The sequence below is a fragment of the Typopeltis vanoorti genome, chromosome 19 (genome assembly GCF_054136105.1).
Source record: "Typopeltis vanoorti isolate ZY-2024b chromosome 19, IOZ_Tvanoo_1.0, whole genome shotgun sequence".
Lineage (NCBI taxonomy): Eukaryota > Metazoa > Arthropoda > Arachnida > Uropygi > Thelyphonidae > Typopeltis > Typopeltis vanoorti.
This window is the reverse complement of record NC_143567.1, coordinates 33,038,649-33,058,505: the sequence shown is the minus strand read 5'-3', so window position 1 is coordinate 33,058,505 and position 19,857 is coordinate 33,038,649. Positions and strand designations below refer to the sequence as shown.

Here is a 19,857-nt window from a genome sequence, read left to right as displayed (position 1 = left end):
TTATATTCATTTGTCTTTTCTATAATTTGCCTAAGACTATGAGCAAAAGTACTGTAATTACAGTACTGTTGATTGAGGTTGTTGCAACTCAAGCTGTTGCATTATTCTGTTACAACAGCTTGAGTTATAAGCAGTCACCTAAAGCAAATTGCTCATCTACCAGCCAAAATACCTGATAATTTTCTCTCACTCAACACTATGGATCTTTTCTTAACTAGTCATTCTTCCAGGTACACTGTTAAGGTGATCACTCATCTTGTTAATTCAGATCATAACACATCATATAAATTTCATCTCTAGTGGAATATCCTTCCCTCAGCCACCTTATATTCTACTCCAGTGATGGCCTCTTGTTCTATGCCCCTTTCCCATTCTATGAAATAGTTAACTGATGAAACGGATATAATTGATATTGATAATATATATTTTTACTATTTATATATTTTTTTCCTATTTTTTTATAAATCAAATTTTAAAAAATATCTAATTCCACACAGACAATATAGTATATTAAATCTTAATAGCCTTAACTTTTGGAAAATCATTGCACAGTTTCTACCTCTCACCATCATTAAGGTAAGTGCATTCCCACAACATGCCTAATAAGAATCAATCCTAATATAGACTAGTATTTATTTGGAGTTTTGGTATCAACATTTTGCTTAGTCACTGGGTTAAAAATCCAAATTTATTCCAGGAGAAAAATCTTGCTTGCCTACTCCAAAGATCGACTAACTCTGGATTAATTAAAAAATAGACCTAGAAAAAAGTTTTTCTAGTAGATAAGTGACTAGAATTAAACCTATAATGGTATTTATTTTGCAGACTGTCACAAGCTATGCAGTTTTATAAGATATAGAAAACTTATATGTAAACCTTAACCAAAACTTTGCAGTTATATATATTACTTAGAAATTTGTTAAATTGATAGGTCTATATAGCATTATTCATTAATATCAACTAATTATATAACAACTGATTGCTCTTAACACTAACATGTAATCATTTATTTGGATAGGGAAAAAATATATGAATCACATTTACTTTATAGCAATTCAATAACATAAATACTTGCCTGAAAAACAAGCTAAATGATCCATCTTGTGTTCTATTCGATCATATTTCATATCTGCCAAATATTTAAGACCACTTTTGGAAGTCTGCAATAATTTCTTTTCTATTGCCTGTAGTTTCAAAAATAACTGTCAGCATATAATTTATTCAAGAAATGTAGTGCATTCTTTATTTACAACAAAGTACCCATTAAAATGCAAAAAATCTTTTAAATTTTCATGTGGAATAGGAAAAAAAAGTATGCAAAAGAGAAGTATTACAAAAAAAAAAAAAATTTACGAGCAAAACTAATATTCTTAAAACTGCTTGTATTTTAAGAGCATTTTTGGATTATTATATATATAAAATCCAAAAATGTATATAATAATTTTCAAATTAAAATGTCTAATTCAGCAAAATCAACCACAGAATGCACAGGAATACATACAAAGAGATACTAGTTAGGATTATGAACAAAAGGTGGCAGAGTTATCAGCTGTATTCTCATTTGCTTTAATCCAGCATGCTGCAGAAATACATTTTATGCACTTCTGCAACATGCTGGACCAGCTGTTTAATGATTTCCAAAGAGTCGACTGAAAGAGTTGACTTTCCATTTTCCACTTTGGTAAATGGAAAAGCATTATAGAATTTATTCATTTTCTAGACAAATTCACAATGAATTATGGAAATCATTAATATTTTTTACTTAATTATGTAACTCCTATTAATGAAGGATTGCAAGCCTATAGTACATTAGTATTGTGAGTGGATTTTTCTTTTCTATTTTTATTAATTTTTCACATAGTCTGGAAATTGTGCTCTAGAGACTGAACATGGAACTTTTTTCAAGCCACTTCAGGCCTCCAATAAGCAAGATAGTGGTCCCACTGGCTGATGAAATTTATCTACTGTCTGTACGACAACCACAAACATCCATGCCCATGGTGGGATTTAAACCCACAGCCTTGATTGAAAAGTAAATGTGCTAACCACTTCGTCAACAAGGCGAGTGACAGTAATGTTACCAATAATACAGCTTCTTCCTGTCCTCTCTCCCTTCTCTTCTTGCCTAAAAAGTGTGGGCTGATTCCATTAAGACACTATAAAACAGCTCCGAGCAGAACAGATTACTGCATTCAGAAAGTAATCATGAAATAATTTAAACATGATCTTTATGTTATCATTTTCAACTTTCTCAATCCACCATAAATTAATATTAGGTTTTACAGAACGACAAAAATTAAAATCTCGGACAAGCAATATTATTATTATACAGTATCTCCATGGAATCCAGAGCCTCATCGTGGAAGACGAGACTCAAATTAACTATTATACACAAAACCTATTATACCTATTATCTCCTTAAACTCATTCACTGTCAGGGAACTCAACTAATTCTGGCAATCCATTTCACTGATTCTGTTGCAAACTGATTCTCTATGCAAAAAATTGGGTGTGCACAATTCTACTAACCACACTCTTACACAATTTTCACGTATGACCCCTGGTTCTCTGACTATTTGTCATATATTGAAAAATTTCCTTTGCATTTGATTTTATAAAACCCCTATAACATCTTAAAAGTTTCTATCATGTTCCCTATTTTCCACATATCAACTAAACTTTGTAACCCAAAAATTTTCAACCTATCCTCATAGGGAATCCTTTCCTTCATGGCTACACAGTGATCAGAATTCATCATAAAAATTATTATTATTATATTAAGAGAGACCTCTAGAGACTCATCGAGAGAGGCCACATACTACAAGCACCAGCTATCATACTTATTCTTCAATTCATTCACACTGCTTGCACTCACAACATCCAATGGCAATCCATTCCAATCATGCAACACCCTATGAGAGAAAAATCTAGCCCTTATCCCTTTCTTAGCATCATTCATTCTCAGCTTCAAAGGATGCCTTCTTGTCCTTTCCCAACTCCATAAATTGAAAAATTCCATCAACTGAAATCCTATATGACTCTTTCAAAAGTTCGTAGGTCTCAATCATATCATCTCTCTTTCTCCTGTTTGCAGTCAATAAATTCTCAATCTGTCTTCATAATCAGTATTCCACAATCCTGATATTATTTTTAACACTCTCCTTTGCACTCTCTCCAATATATCAGAATCACAATAGAAACCAGGAGACTAGACCTGCACCCAGTAGTCCAAGTGAGGTCTCATCAAGGCCTTGTAAAGAGACAAAATGACATCCTTATCTTTACATGTGAATGAATGTTCGTTTCAGCATTGCAATTATCTTTTGAGTTGTATTTGAAATCTTTGCTACATGGCCCCCCCTGAACTTCAACTTCCACTAACACTCCAAAATCCCTAGCTTCGTCAGTTTCTTCTAGCATAATCCCACCAATATAATACGACATTGGATATCTAATCACGCTGAAGTGAATGACTTTGCATTTACTCACACTGAACTGACACCCATTTTCCCATGCCCATATTTCCAGCCTATTCAAATCATTCTGCAAGTACTGCATATCAGCAGCATTCCTGATTATCCTATCTATCTTTGCATCATCAGCAAATAGCTTATGTTGCTTGTCAAATCCTTCCCAATATCATTAATGTACAGAGTGATAGATCCTTGTGGTACACCATTGGTTACCTTAAATCTTGCAGACTCACATTTCCCGTATACCACTTTTTTGATATCTATCAGTCAGTCATCCTCTTATCAATGCTAATATTCCATAACCCAAATGCATATTCTCCAATTTATGCAACAGTCTATCATGCTGTATTCTATCAAAAGCCTTAGCAAAATCCAAAAGATCATGGTGTATCCATTCCCCATGTCTAGTTCAATGGTAACATTGTTACAGAAGGTGAACAAGTTGCTAAAACATGACTTTCCCTTAGTAAACCCATTTTGCTCGCAAAGTACAGATTCACTGTCAACCCATTGCTGAATGTGAGCCCTAACCAATTTTTCCAAATCTTCACCACATTCCTGAGATAACTAATCGGTCGATAGTTGGATAAATCGGTCTTTGCATCCCACTGTGCAATGGAATTACCATACATTCTTTCCATTCCAGTGGAATCTTCCCTGTTCTGAGACTCATATTAAACAGCCTGGTCAAAGGAATAGCCAGTTCAGCTGAACACTCTTTTAGCACACGTGCTGATATCCCATCAGTCCCTATTGCTGAATTCTTATTCGGTTTCTGAAACTGCTCTAATACCTCATCCTCACACACCTGAGTTTCTTCATCCAGTGAAGAGGTAGCAGTGAGCTCAATGTCATGTATACCAGGTTGATAGCTTTTAACAAAATGCCATGTCCACACTCATTACTCGAACAACATCTTCTGCATCTGTAACCCTCATGCCATCTGCAATTAGAAGAGTTATTCTTTCATATTCATTCTTTCTTTTACTTGCAGCATATCAATAGAATTCTTGTGAGTTGTCTTTAGCACACAGAGCCAGTTTCTTTTCATACTCAGACTTTGCTTTTCATATAACAGTTGTGACTATTCTAGCCTGCTGCTTATAATTTTCATAATGCACATCATCCTTATGTACACGGTATTCATTCCACATCATCCTTTTCCTACAAATCTCTTGTTTAATAAGATTACACATCCATTTGACTCCTATCCTATTTATTCTTAGAACTCTCAGGACACATTCTGATATCGCGTCATTTAAGTATTGTTTAAATGCTTTCCATGCACTGTCGATATTCTTCCCATACAGCAACTGATCCCATTCCACTGAAGTCAGTATACTCCTCAGTTGATCATAATTTCCTGCTTTGTAGTTCAGCATGTAATCTTTTCTGAATGGAACATTCATAAACTTAGTCACTTCCCAAGTGAGTACTGCATGATCACTGTCACCAAACAGAGGCAAAATAGTTACATCTTTAACTGAAACACCCTCTGACACTATAATCAAATCCAACACTCTTTGCCCTTGAGTTTCTTCTGTCACATGCTGCTTGAGGAAGTTCTCCCACAACAGCTCAATAAATGCATTTTCATTCTTCTCATGAGATTCTACTGCTACCCAATCAATATTTGGATAATTAAAGTCTCCCATAATGATTACTCTTTTCGCACTCATCTTTTCCATTTGGTGATGCATTTGTTCATCACTAGCAACTGAACCACTAGGTCTGTAACAACATCCCACTATCTAATTGATCTTGTTAGATTCCACCTCACACCAGATGGCTTCAATCTCACTGCCACATGAAATACTGCTGGTAGTAGTACTACAATCACAGGTCTCAACTCTAACTGGATTCAAATCATCCAATATCATCAGCAGCATGCCCCTGCTCTCCTATTCTCTCTATCCTTCCTAAAAATAGCGTACCCTTTACACTCGATACCAGTTAGTATGTATGATTATATGTATTTTACATGCATAATTTTATGAAGTTTTATGAAAAACTTTATTGATAGTATTTTTGCTATAGCCATTATTTATAAATGAATTGCTAATAATTTGGTCTTGTTTAAAAGCTTGTTCATTAGAGCAATATGTTATAGTCTGTTTTTGAGTGTTAATGACTCCAAGTTTTTGTGAAGGGTGGTGATATTAGTCGGTGTGTGTAGGCTTGTGGTAAACAGTGAAGGATAGACTGCCTGAGGGAAAACTGTGACCAGTGTATCCAGGAAAGGAAGCAAGTTCTAATTTTCAATTTCTGTAGTAAATTGTATGCACTCATGCTATTTGTTCAGATGGCTGAGGAAGGTGTTTAACATTTGGCAGCCATCTAGAGGAATCTAGAGCACTTTGCTCAAAAGCTTTCATATGAAAGTTAGGAATTGGGAGGGATAGCGATGAGCTATCTTCTTTTTCATGGCCTTACCTTCTTTTTTGTAGGTAAAAATTATTTTGCCAAACAAAGTAACTCGAACGTAGTAAGTGGGCAAAGAGAGCTGTAACGTTGGATGGAAATTGGTTCTGTAAAAGAAGAATTGTGTCACTGATTAGGATATTTGTGAGAAGGGCAGAAACATCAAAGAAAAGTTAAACGCAGATGATGACCTTAATATCAAGGTCAAAACATCGAGTGATTATTTTAGTCTATATTAAACTGAGGTTTTACTCTAACAAGGTAGTTGTTTCCATAATTTTTATGGTGAATTCTGATCACCGTGTGACCATGAAGATTCTCATAATCTATGGAGAAGTTACAAGCGTTGCAATTATTATGGTAAGCTGAAGATATGTGTTTCACTTTTGATCAGATCAGCTAGCATTTTTGAAGAGATGCAGAGACAGCAATCTTATTCCTGCATCAAGTGCATTAACATCCTGCATTAACTGAATCAAGCTGAAAAAGAAATTTACTTTCACCAAAGTACTTTGTACAGTTCAACACATAACTGTGTGTGTGGATGAACTACAAGATAATTTATACCTGATGCTGGTATTTCAAATGGGAGAATGGGAGGATTCATGTACAGAATAATAATAATTATTATTTTTTTTATTATTATTATTATTATGTGGCACCTCCAAGGAGTCCAAGGACTCATCGCAGGAGGGCACTCTACTCTAATTCGCTAAATACATCTCACCCTCTTCACTATTACTTAATTCTCCTGTTACGACACTACTACTATCATCAACTCCATCTACCACCCATCAGCACCATCAACAGTATTTTTTGTCTGTAAACTGCATGTGTTCTGAAGGTTGATATTATAGCGAAATTGAATTAAAACTTTTTACAAGCTCAGCTTTATGGATAGGCTCACTGATTTACTTTCGATATCTTGTCCAACTCCAAATATCATTTTTTTTTTCAACATTTGTTATCAACCCATATCTCTTTCCTCCTTCAATTAACTTCAGCATTGTTTGCTCTTCATCTTCAATAATGACTAGATCATCTGCAAATCGTAAATTACTGATTTCTGTACCATCAGTATTATCATCATTGTCATTAAATTCCTGATTGTCATCAAATTATATCATAATAATATCCTGTACATCTCCTGAGGCAGAGGCGTAGCTAGCAGGGAGCGGAGGGAGCAGTCCATCCCCGAGCGGCACTTTTGCAGTTAATTCTAAAATAGTCTTGAGAACTCATTTCTAAATATTGTAATACTACTGCAAATTTTCCTCACAATTGCTGTAAGTGTCACTAGTTGTGAGAGGAGTTTTTCTAAATAAAATTGATTAAGAATTACCTACATTACTATGAAATAGACTTCGCCAGTGTCATCGACAATTTTGCTAACAGAAAAGCAAGAAAAATAACAGTTCAGAATGTTGAAATTAAAGTTTTACTTCAAAAATAAACATAGTGTTTTAATTTATTTCCCTATACATCATTATTTTGACTTTTTGTAGTATTTTTGATGTGCGTGTGTAGCTACACTGCTGCCCTGAGGGCATGTACAGGATATTATTATGGTAGTACAACATTTTTTTCCTATGATAGTCATACAAAAAAAGCTATGTTAAACCTGACAAAAATTAGATTTGTCAAAGCAATGGTATTTCCAGTAGTGACGTATGGATGTGAAAGTTGGATTATTAAGAAGAAAGACAGAAAGCGAATTGATTCATTAGAATTATGGGTGTGGAGGAGGCTATTAACAATCCCATGGACTGCAAGAATGACCAATAAGAAGGTTTTAGTGAGTATAAAGGTAGAATGTTTATTGGAGGCTATGATCACTAAACAGAAGTTGGTGTACTTTGGACATATTATGCGAGCTGATGAATCATTGGTAAAGGCAGTTATGTTGGAGAAGATTAAGGGAATGAGAAGAAGAGGAAGAGTGCAAAAGAGTTAGATGGACAACATAAAAGAACTTACCAACTTGAACTTAAAATTGCTAAAAACAAAGACAAGAGGCCGAGCTAGATGAAGAGCCTTTGTTCATGAGCTCACCATGAGTCGGGATGGCACATAACAACAACTACAATAGGAAAAAGTTACATCATTAATAACTTCCTATCAACAATCTTCCTCCAAATTAATCTGTCAAGACTCCAATATTATCAGATCATATATTTTTGTTTTCTAAGGCACTTTTTATTGTATCAATTCACCTAGATCTTGGTCTGATAATTTTTCCTGCCATCCTGGCAAAGAATACTTGTTTGGCTAACCTTTCCTCACCCATTCTGTTTAGGTGACCATACCACCTGAAATTAACTCTGCTAACAATGCAAAGTTCTTTCCTAATATCCTTATTTTTAATATGATACTTCCATTGATGCTATCAATTCACTCCCATAATCTTCCTTAGAACTTTCATATCTGTGGTTTCCAGTCTTTGATCAAGTGTTTTATTTCTAATCAAGCTCTCAGATCCATAAGTTAAACTTGGTTTAAAGACTGTCTTGTGTACAGTTTAGCATTTTCATTAATTTCTCTCTTATTGCATATAAATTTATTCAGTTGAGTTCCTACCATAACAGCTTCACTAATTCTGCTGTCTATTTCCATTTTTAATTTCCATTTTCACTAAAAATTGTACCTAAATAGCCAAAATGTTTTACATGTTCTATAAGTTCTCTATTCAGGATGAAGTTGAAGTTTTCATTGTTTCTGCCTATTTTCATTGTTTTTGTCTTTTTATTGCTTATTTTCATACCAAATTTATTACAACAGTTATTCAGTTTAGTAAGGTAATCCTGCAGACTTGTACTTTATTTAGAAATATAACATCATCTGCATAAAATAAAGAGCTGAGATTAACATCTCCAATTTAGATATTGGATTTAATACCACTTTTCTTCATAATGTGATCCATCTAGATGATGAATAACAGTGGAGATAATGCACACCCTTGTCTCACCCCCTGACATTTAACATCAAACCATATTTCTGTACCTCCTTCAATTCCAACTGCTGATCTGCAACTCAAATATAGACTAAGTATTGCTTGATATAACATGCCATTTACACATATAACTGTAGCATTTTAACAGCTTTTCTCTTGTCACATGCCTGTTCCATTCTACAAAACTTAAATACAAATCCTTATCCCATTCTTTCCAAAAGCAGGATACAGATGCTTGGGGATGCTGGGTCTCCCTGATGGAGAATGTTCAGTATTATATAAAAATAATGAGCAAGATTTTCAATAAAACATAATTTATGCATCATAATTTTGGTTAACCTTGAATTGAAACAAACAGTCTAAAGTTCTGCATGTTACTTTTTTAATTGAAATTATGAAAAAAATAAATAAGTCAGCAAAGAAAGTTTGGCTGGCTTCAATCTTTTCAACTACAAAAAACTTTGCAATCTTCCCTAAAAATTGTACCTAAATAGATGAAATATTTTACTTCTTTTACAGTTCTCCAAATGGCACTGGACAGGACATCTGATGAGAATGTCTGACAACAGATGGACAAAGAGAGCAACAGAATGGTCACCAAAACTGGTTATAGGAAATCAGATAGACCAGCAGTAAGATGGAAGGATAACAAATGGAAATTTATGACAGAGAGATGAACAAGTTCAGTCAAAATGAAAGAAGCATCAAGAGACATTCATCCAGTAGTGGATTGAAGAAAGCTGTTGATTATGATGATAATGATAATAGTTCTCCATTAAAGGTAAAATTTGTACATATGTTCACTCTTATATACCAAGACAGAGAATTTCCAACTTAGAATCTCTGTTTTTGATATTTGGTTAAAAATCTCCCTTCTTCATTCTACAAACCTCATATGTTATTTCTATCACTCTCCTAATGCCACAACTATTCTGAACTTTTTGATTTTCTTTCTTTAAATCTTGATTTTCTCCAGCACAACTTTCATAATAGTGAGGTCATCTTGATCTGTGCATTTGGAAAAGGGAGGTCAACTGATTGCCCTTTTCCAAATGCCTAGATCAAGCAGGCAAAGACAGTGGGACATTTGCTATCATCATTAATCTTACACAAACTGTTTACATTTTTTTTATAATATCTGATAACTCTAACCACTCACTAAACACTACATCTTTTAAACACTAGTAATCCTTCTAAGTATGCTATGAATATTGTAACTTCATGGGGAGGAGAAGAAATCAGCCATCCACATGTCTGGTATGAGATAATCTTCCTAACTTTGATGCCTCATTTATTTGCAATGTTAGGTATTATTGTTTTCAGTCTTCGAAACTAAACATTTCAACAGAAGATATCACTGAAACAATTCTTAATGGTATGAAAACATTTCTCATTCCACATTATAAATTCACATACTTAATATAAACCTTGGTGCTCCGAGAAGTATGCCAAGGTTGTACAAGAGAAAAATTGATATATCACAACTGCCTTTCATTGAAATCTCAATCTTCCTTTCTGCTTATACCAAAGCTCGAAATAATTGCAGGCAAAAACTATCAATACATCTAAAACTTATTGTGAAAAGGCTGAAAATAGAAAACTTGCTGAATGTTGTTCAAAGCAGGCAGGGCCGTCACCAGCTTAGATCGTGCCTTGAGGCAAACAATTAAATATCGCCCCTGATGGATTATAAGACAAAAATATAAGAAAATACAAGAGAAACATTAATGCAAAATGATTGCATAATAACATTAATTAAATGTTTGCTCTATGGGAATATCACACAATAAAACTGTTTATAAGCTCTTCGATATAGTTGCTAGACCAACCAATCTTTCTTGGGTCATTGCTGTTCACAAATAACTTTTAATCAGATTAAGCTTGGAAAAACTTCTTTCTGCACTTGCCAGTCTAACAGGAATTGTTAGCGCAGCGAGGGCACCTACCACAACATGGCTGAACACCCTCGTTAAGCCAGCCTGTGAGGCAAGCTGACTCTATGCTACACCCTGTCGAGGGTACTGAAAGCAGAATGTGTGGAAAGAGAAACAGAGGTGCTGGAGAAAAAAAAAAGGAAGGTGTGAAGACCAACTGAGTAGGCTCACTGGAGAGGTTACAAGACTTGAGAGGTTAACTGGCTCAAGGAAAACAAGAGTATGAAAGGGGTGTGACAATGAGAGAGCAATAGAGAGAAGAAGGTGAGCAAATGGGAGAGCTACAGAAAGAGAGGGAATGAAAAGAAGTCATGAGGGCATAGGCATAAAGGATAGAGAGATGAGATGAAGAAGGGAAGTGTGGAAACTGAATGTGTTAGGGATGCTAGTAAGAGAAAAATGAATGAATGGAGCGAGAGGAACATTGATGTATGGAGATTCAATGATTATGAGTGTGCAAAGTAAGGAAAACAATAGAGATAGAGTATAGTGAAGGCCATAAAGTAGAATAAAAATATGAATGAGATGACAGTAATGGCTGTACAAATAACCTGAGGCAGCTTGAATAAATAGCAAGAAATTTGAGGTGGATGTCAGGGATTGTGCAGCAGAAGAAATGTACACAATCTCTAACATTCACCTCAAATTCTCGCTATCATCCCGAATAAGATGATAAGAATTTGTGGGAAGAGAGGTCTGAAATATGTGGATGGTTGGAGTGCAATGGATGACAGAATAGCTGTGTGCAAGAGACGATGGCATGTGAACACAAAAGAATGCAGGCATTTGTACATTATATTGCAGAGCTATGCACTGAATATACAATATACAAATGCCAGGTGCATTTGGCATTGATTGGTACTGACTGACCCACTCTGTCCAAAGATTATTGGTATCAGTGAAATTTGGTGGACAGAGAAGAATTAATTTCTGTCCTGACGGGGACAGAAATTAAAGGGCATAGAACAGCAGCAGAATAAGAAAGATAAACAGGGTGTTACTTATAGTAAGTGATGAACTGTGTTCCTATGAGGTAAAGAAATAATATTAATGGCTTTGAAAGTACATAGTGAGAGTCAGAGATGGATAGGATAGTATATTTAGTGGGATGTTGCTATAGGCCAGGAAATAACAGGGTAATGAGAAGGAAATGTTCAGCCCCTAGATGATATACCACTGAATTGAATTCAATGGTATTATCATTTAGCGTGTCAAAATTTTCACGAGGCATATCTGATGTTATGACCAACTAACGCAATCAACATTTCACAAATAATTTCCAGTCAGATCCTTCTTTCAAACTGGTATATTATTTATCAGGTATCTTTCTTTCTTTTGAGGATGTTGATCAACTCCCATCCCCTTTCAGTTTCAAGTGCATATAAGGGTCCTTGTTTTTGCAATGTGCCACATTATCAACAAACTGGAAGATCTGCCAACACCCATTTTGAACACAATATATCTTCCACAATTTTGCTCAGGCAGTTCTAGCTGGACCATACTTTGAATACCTTGCACAGAATCAAATGGAAAAAAAATCTATGCTTTGTTCTAAGAAATACAAACATAACAGACTTTTTTTGTTTTGGAATAAGCAGCAGTAGCAGATTTGAAACACAAACTAAATCTTAATAAATGTCATTATGTGTGAAACTTCCCAAAATTTGGTAAACAGTAGTTCTTGGACCTCTTAACCAAAGACTACCTATGCCCCGCTTAGGATTTCAGGATTACAGTCCAGCTTCTTCCACTTATTTTCAGTTGTGTGCATTATTACAATTCTTACATTGTATCCCAGATGATGTTTAAAGCAGAGATGAAATATCAGAACCATTAAATTTGTGTTTCATTTGTTCAATATGCTGTTTTCATTCCATTGTACCTTAACATGAGCTTCAACCATCATCTAAGCCTAAATACTCAATATTTCAAATGGATGATTGGGTTGATTTGTTTAGCTCAGAAGGCAACAAAGATGAATTACTGATGGTTATAAGTGATACATATATCATTAAAGGTTCATTTGCCTATTATTTGGAGCAGAGTAGGATAGAACTGGTTTCCCAGTAGAAAAACAATCTTATCCATAACAACTTGAGATTAACTAACTATAAAAGGTAAAAAAAAATTTTCTATTCATCAATGGAATTCAAGCCTGTCTACATCCACTTTTCACTCAAAAAGACATAATTATCAAATAAATCAAAAAATCTCTTCAAGAAACAAGTAAAAATTGATGTATTGCCTCAAATGATCAAATAATACACTGACCTGTGTTGCATCAAAATACATCTGACGAGCTTGTTCATCTTCATTACCAGACATAACCCATGCTTTCAAAAGGTATTCATAAAAACTATCACCTAATGCTCCCATGGACATGTGATCTGAAATGTATTCAATTATGTTTATTAGATACACATTTTCTCAAAAATATATAATTTTTTAATCATTTTTTAAATTAAATTTTCAATTTAATTCAAATTTTAAATCATTTATTTTAATTAAATCCAAATTTTAATTTTAAATTAAATATTTCAATTTTAATTAAATTCAATAATTTTCTTTAATATTGCAAATATCAACCAGAAACTAACAGCCCATTATCAGTGCATCAACATAATCAAAAGGTGAAGCTAGAACAAAAAATGCTCCTGAAGCTGGTAAACACTATGAAGGGAGACTGAGGAGAAGGAGCTGTTTATCTTTTGTGGATGGCAACCAAGAGGAGATTCTGTTGACAGAGAAGAATGTAGGAACTAAACTATTATTTTGAGATCCTTATCATCTTCATTACCAGACATAACCCATGCTTTCAAAAGGTATTCATAAAACCTATCACCTAATGCTCTTAATGCCGGCCTGGTTGGCCGAGTGGTTAGCATATCCACTCTCCAGCCAAAAGGCTGCAGGTTCAAATCCTGCCATGGGCATGGATGTTTGTGATGTTCTGTGAAAATACTACTGATGGTGGTGGTCGGCAGTAGATGGCACTGGTGTAGATGATGAAGATAACTGCAGTTGGAGTGGTGGAGACAGAGAGCTGTAGAGTAGGCACCCTCCCTCGATGAGTCTTTGAACTCCCTGGAGGTGTTATGTGATAATAATAATAATTATACCAGATGTTTCCTATAACAGAGACAGATGGAAAAACTAGTGATGGCAGCATTAGACCTAAATGGTCCATTAAGCTGATGAAAGAAATACCAAAGATATCAATATATAAGATACTAGGGGGCTCTGCCCCCCCCCCCCCCCCCCCCCGAGTATCTTATATATTGATATCTTTGACTGGTAGACCGATTCTACTTGAATTCTGATGACTCAAATTTTGAAGACTCAAAAGGAGGGGGGGATTCTGCCCCCCTGGCATCTACTTCGATGTTGAAAAACACTAACAAGTAAAGATAGGAATTATTATCCCTTTTTATAAGCATATGATTTAGCCATATCTTTGACTACTGCACTCATATTTGGTCACCTGAGTTTCTTGGGGACCAGGAGATGGTAGAGAGGATTCAGAGATGAGTGACAAGATTGTGACAGGTCAGTGGAATACTCCCTACAGGATAGGTAGGGATATTAAAGGGGTTTTATAAAACTGGTGCAAGTGAAATTTTTCAATATATGACAAACAGAGAACTAGCAGCCATGTGCAAGAGTGTGGTTAGTAGGGATATGAGGACTAGATTTTGTGCGTGGAGAGTGGAATGGATTGCCAGAATTGGTTGCAAGTTCCCTGACAGTGAATGGATTCAAGAAGAGGTAAGATAGGATTTGTGTGTATAATGGTTAATACTGTAAAATAATAATAATATTACAGAACCTTGATTTGAATTTAGATGGTATAACAGCTTGAGTTTTACAAGAAGGTGCTAGGGAAGCAAATGGGGAATTAGCATATCAGAATCACTGTCAAGGTACTGCAAAAGTTGGGTTAAGAGCAAAATACAGGAATGGATAGAGAGAAATGGGATACTGCATGGCAGGGGGAACATGATTCTGTGAACATGTCTCGGCAACCTGCTCACGTTTTATGGTACAGTAACAGCTGAGTTTGATAAAAGTAATGGATTTACAGTGTTACTGCTAGACTTTGCAAAAGCTTTTAACTGGATACCACATGAAATCAGTAAACTGCAGCACATGGGGATGGATATAATGTTGGTGAAGTGCAAAAGAGCATGGTTGATGGAAGATATCAGAGAGTAGTTTATTAAGGAGTAGAGTACAGTAGATGGCCTGTAACTACTATAGGAGCTCTGTTCCTGGGCTGTTACTATTTAATTTGTACATTAACAATATAGGAAAGAATCTGAAAGGAACTATTCAGTTGTTTGCTGATGATGCAAAATTGGATATAGCAATAATTGATATGGATAATGTTAAAAAAAAAAAAAAAAAAAAACTGACATCCATTCTCCTTAACCTGAGCAAAGGAGAATGGATGTCAGTTTTGGGGTGAAAAGATTACCCAGCTGTGTACTACATTGATGGAACTGTACTTCAGGAAACTGATGAAGCAGGGTTTTTTTTTGGGGGGGGGGAGTTAGTGGGCACATACTTGTTTTCTGAAGAATGCCCTGATGAGCAGAGACAAGCAGGTTATTATACTTCTTTATTGAGCCTTGGTAAGATCCCATCTTTATTACTGTGCAGATCTGGTCACCTGGGTTTCTTGGTGATGAGGGAGAGGATCCAGAGGCGAGTGACCAAGATGGTAGCAGATCTATGGAATGAACCTTATGACAGGTTGAAGATTTGTGGGTTACAAAAATTAGTTGACAGGTAGGAAATGGGTGATATGATTGAGAGATACAAATTACTGCAGGCTTTTTACAAAATTAATATGGAGGAAATTTTTCAGAACAGGTCTGGTTGTGGGAGAACCAGAGGCAATCCTTGGAAACTGAGCAAGAATGTAGTTAGTAGGGATGTAAAGACTAGAATTTTTGCTTGGAGAATGGTGAATGAGTGGAACAGGTTGCCAGAGTCTGTTATGAGTGCCATGACTGTGAATGAGTTCAAAGCAAAGTAAGATAGTTAATGCACAAATGTTGAACAGTGCTTGCCATGATGTTTGGGGCCTCTCTTGATGAGTTTAAGAACTCCATGGAGTAGTCCATAATAATAATAATAATTCATTTTTATAAAGCCTCAATATGACCACATCTGGATTACTGTGCTCAGGTCTGGTCACTTGGGTTCTTGGGGATGAGGAAGAGTTGGAGAAGATTCAGAGGCAAGTGATCAAGATTTGATTATATAGAGAAACCTGTGGAGAATTCATGACTAAATTTAACACACGTGAACCACAATAGCAGGTTTTTATTGCGTAAATATTTCGTCCTAGGTATCTTAGGACATCATCAGTACAGTAGAACAATACTAGGAATGACACAAAGGATAGGGCACGTATGTACAATGGAATCCAAATTGTATGCAGTGGCACATTGCGGCCTGAACTTAAATTAGATTAAATTGAAATAAATTAATTTAATTAAATTAAAATTAAATTAAGTTATTTTTACACAATTTTGTATGACAATTTCCCATACTTTAGGGATGGAAAGAACATCATTGCAGTTTAGATTTGGTCTGTGAAGTAGGGCTTCAGCACTTTCTTTATATAAGTGTTCATATTTATATGAAGATCTGTGTAGAAGTTTTGTCTTTTCCCAGTGGATCTTGTGGTTTGGGTTTTCAACTCCGTGTTGAGCAAGGCTTGATTTTTGTGGTTTGATGAGGCAGATATGGTCTTGATGTTCCGAAATGCGTTTAAATACTGATCTGCCTGTCTGTCCATAATAGGAGAGTTTACAGGAGCACGGAAACTTGTATACACCAGGTAGTAGCATAGGTGAAAGTTTGTCTTTGGCTGAAGGTAACAAGTTGTGGATCTGGTTGATGGATTTGTAGGTGGCAGCAAGATTGTGTTTCTTCATAATTTTCGAGAGCCATTCGGAGATGCCTTTGATATAAGGTAGGGAATCCTATGGGCTTGTTCTTGTCTAGGGTCTTATCTCTACACATCAACCTAGATGTGTAGAGACGTTGCTGATGATTTTTTGAGTTGTTTTGAGATTGTATCCATTTAGAGTGGCTGTGTTTTTGATTATTTCCAATTCTTGTTTTAGAGAATCCTCGGAGGAGCAAAATCTGTGTGCCTCTGGTTACCAATGATTTAATGATGTCAATTTTTGAGAGGGATGGTGAGCAGAAGTATGGTGAATGTAGCGACCTGAAAATGTCAGCTTGCAATAGACATAGATGGAGATGGAACTGTCTTCTTTTTTTCTGGATGTGTAAATCCAGAAAGGGGATGATGGGGATTCTTTTTCTAATGTAAATTTGATGCGTGGATGAAGAAGGTTGATTTTATCTAAAAACTGAAGTAGCTCTTGTTCGGAATGACTCCAGACTGCAAAGATATCGACATATCGAAGTCAGAGTTTTGGTTTGGGTTTAAACGCAAGAATTTTTTCAAGTGATCAAGATGTTGAGTGGTCTGTGGAATGCTCTCTCTGAGGACAGATTAAGGGTTGCAAAAGTTGGCTGATAGGGAAAAAAAAAAGAAAAGGAAAAAAGGGGGGAGTAAGAGGGGTTAGAAAGGGTGTGAGGACTAGATTTTTTTGCTTGTAGATTAGTGACTGAATGGAATGGGATGCCTGGGTCAGTTGTAAGCACTTTATATGTTAATGGTTTCAGGGAGAGGTATTGATAGTTTGGATCTCCCACAATGAGTCTTAGGACTCCATGAAGGTGCTCATACAATAATAATCAACAGGGAATCTGTTTACCTATGTCACTCATCTCTAGATAAATAACATGAAAAAGTTAGAGAGTCAGGTTGTTCCTCTTAATATCTAGGATTCTGACTAGGTCTGGCATAAGGTTTTGTCAATTAAGCTCCCTTCATTTGGTCTGTTCCGTGACTTCAACTGGATTTCCAGGCTTTCTGACTGAATGCACTCTATACATGATAGTGGAGGGTTCCTTATGTTCTAACTATGCAATTAATGCTGAAGGTCCATAGGGCTCTATTCTTTCCTCCACCCTATTCCTTCTATATATCAATGATCTACCCCAGTTAACTGCTAACCCAATACACACAGCTCTGCTGATGACAGCACACTATACACCTCCTTCCCATTTGACAAACATTGCACTACACAAATCATGATAACTTTATCACTCTGAATTCCAAACTATGCTATTCCTGTTCTATTGATACTGACATAGTTATCTGAATGCAACTCAGATAACTTTGTCAGTTTCAATCTCTATCATCAAACCTCCCCTGACAAACACATTACAAATATGCCTCTTTGGCATTAAAATAAATTGGATTTTCTCTTTCGCTCAAAGAATTACTTTACTTCTGAACAGCTTTAATGCTATACATATCACAAATCTGTCCACCCACTGAATACTATTCTGACATCTGGATGGTGCTCCTGAGTAAGCTCCTTAAAAATACTTGACTCAATACAAAAGAAAGCAGTCAAGTTAATTAACGATCTATCTTTTGCCAAATCACTCCACTCACTCTCAGACAGGCATTCAGTTTCTGCAACTTGCATCTTCTACAAATACATCCACAACCAATGTTTATCTGAACTGACATCAATAAAAGCCAAGTTTTATTAGTGCTTTTTGAAACAGAGTGTTTCAAACTGGTGATTCTCAGTGAGATCAGAGTAGCTATATGACAGTCATAACATTCTCAATACCATGAAATCACATGGATTCTCATGCATGACACTTAAGTACTGAAAAAAACAGCCTAAAAAGCTTTCCTTGGCCACCACTTAGGACTGGTTGAGCCTTCCTAATGAAGAATTAAGTATGTATTTTTTGATTGTAGCAACGTGTGTATGTGTTCATGGGGCTGGTTTTCATGTTCTGAGGGATGAAAAACCCGAGTTTCTGGGAGAAAAAACCTCTACCTCCGTATGAGACTGGCTAACTCAACCTTTAATCGAAAGAGACCAGATAAAGGTTCCTCGTGTCATGGACGGGAATCTAACCCAGGTCTTTCCAACCAAAGGGTTGGAAATCTACACCGACTAAGCTATGAAGGCTCAATTAAAAAAATAATAATAAATATATGCATTGCCGTCTTAATTATATATCCATTCCCCTTGTCTAACTCAGTAGCAAATATTATTATAGTTTCTATAACATGCCCTTCCCTCAGTAAACCCATGCTGTTCATTGCAAAGTAGAGATTCTCTGTCAACCAATTTTTGAATGCAAACCTTGACCACCCTTGAGCAATGGGATTACCATACATTCTATCCACTGCTGTGAATCTTTCCTGTTCTGAGACTCGAATTATATAGCCTGGCCAAAGGAATAGCCATTTTAGGTAAACACTCATTTAGCATCTATGTTAATCATCCCATCAGTTCCTATTGTAGAATTCTTATTCAGTTTGTGCAACAGCTCTAATACTTCCTCCTTATACAGTGAAAAGGTAGTGTTAGTTCAATGTTGTATATACCAGGTTGATAGCTTTTTAGCAAAATGGTTACTCGTTAGTCATACAATCACTTCTGCATCAGTCCCCCACATATCATCTCCATTCAGTAGAGTTATTCTTTCAAATTCATTCTTTTGTTTACTTGCAGCATAATGATAGAATTCTTTTGGGGTGTCTTCAACTTGCAGAACCAGTTTCCTTTTATACTCAGATTTAGCTTTCTGTACAACACTTGTGGTACAATTAGCCAGTGCCTGCTGCTTATAATTACCATAACTGAAAGCATCCTTATGCACACAGTATTCTTCCTTCCACATCATCTTTTTCTTAGGAATCTCTTACTTAATTAGATTACACATCCATTTCACTCCTATATTTATTCTCTGAACTCTACAGACACATTCTGATATCACATCATTTAAGTATTTTTTAAACACTTCCCATGCACTGCCAACCATCCAACAACTGATACCATTGTGCATACTCGTCAGGTAGTCATAATTTTCTGCTTTGCAGTTCAGCATGTAACCTTTTATAGATAAAACATTCATAAACTTAGCCACTTCCAAGTGAGTACTGTATGATCACTGTCAC

The 19,857-nt window shown here is 35.7% G+C and overlaps 1 protein-coding gene across 1 annotated transcript in view; it reads right to left on the bottom strand.

Moving 5' to 3' along the window:
- LOC150095982 (mannosyl-oligosaccharide 1,2-alpha-mannosidase IA-like) overlaps positions 1-19,857 on the bottom strand; it is a 233,187-nt gene that overhangs the window by 39,230 nt on the left and 174,100 nt on the right. Inside the window, 2 exon segments of the mRNA XM_090409444.1 lie at positions 1,076-1,184; positions 13,050-13,165. Coding sequence (XP_090265570.1) covers positions 1,076-1,184; positions 13,050-13,165 — 225 coding nt within the window.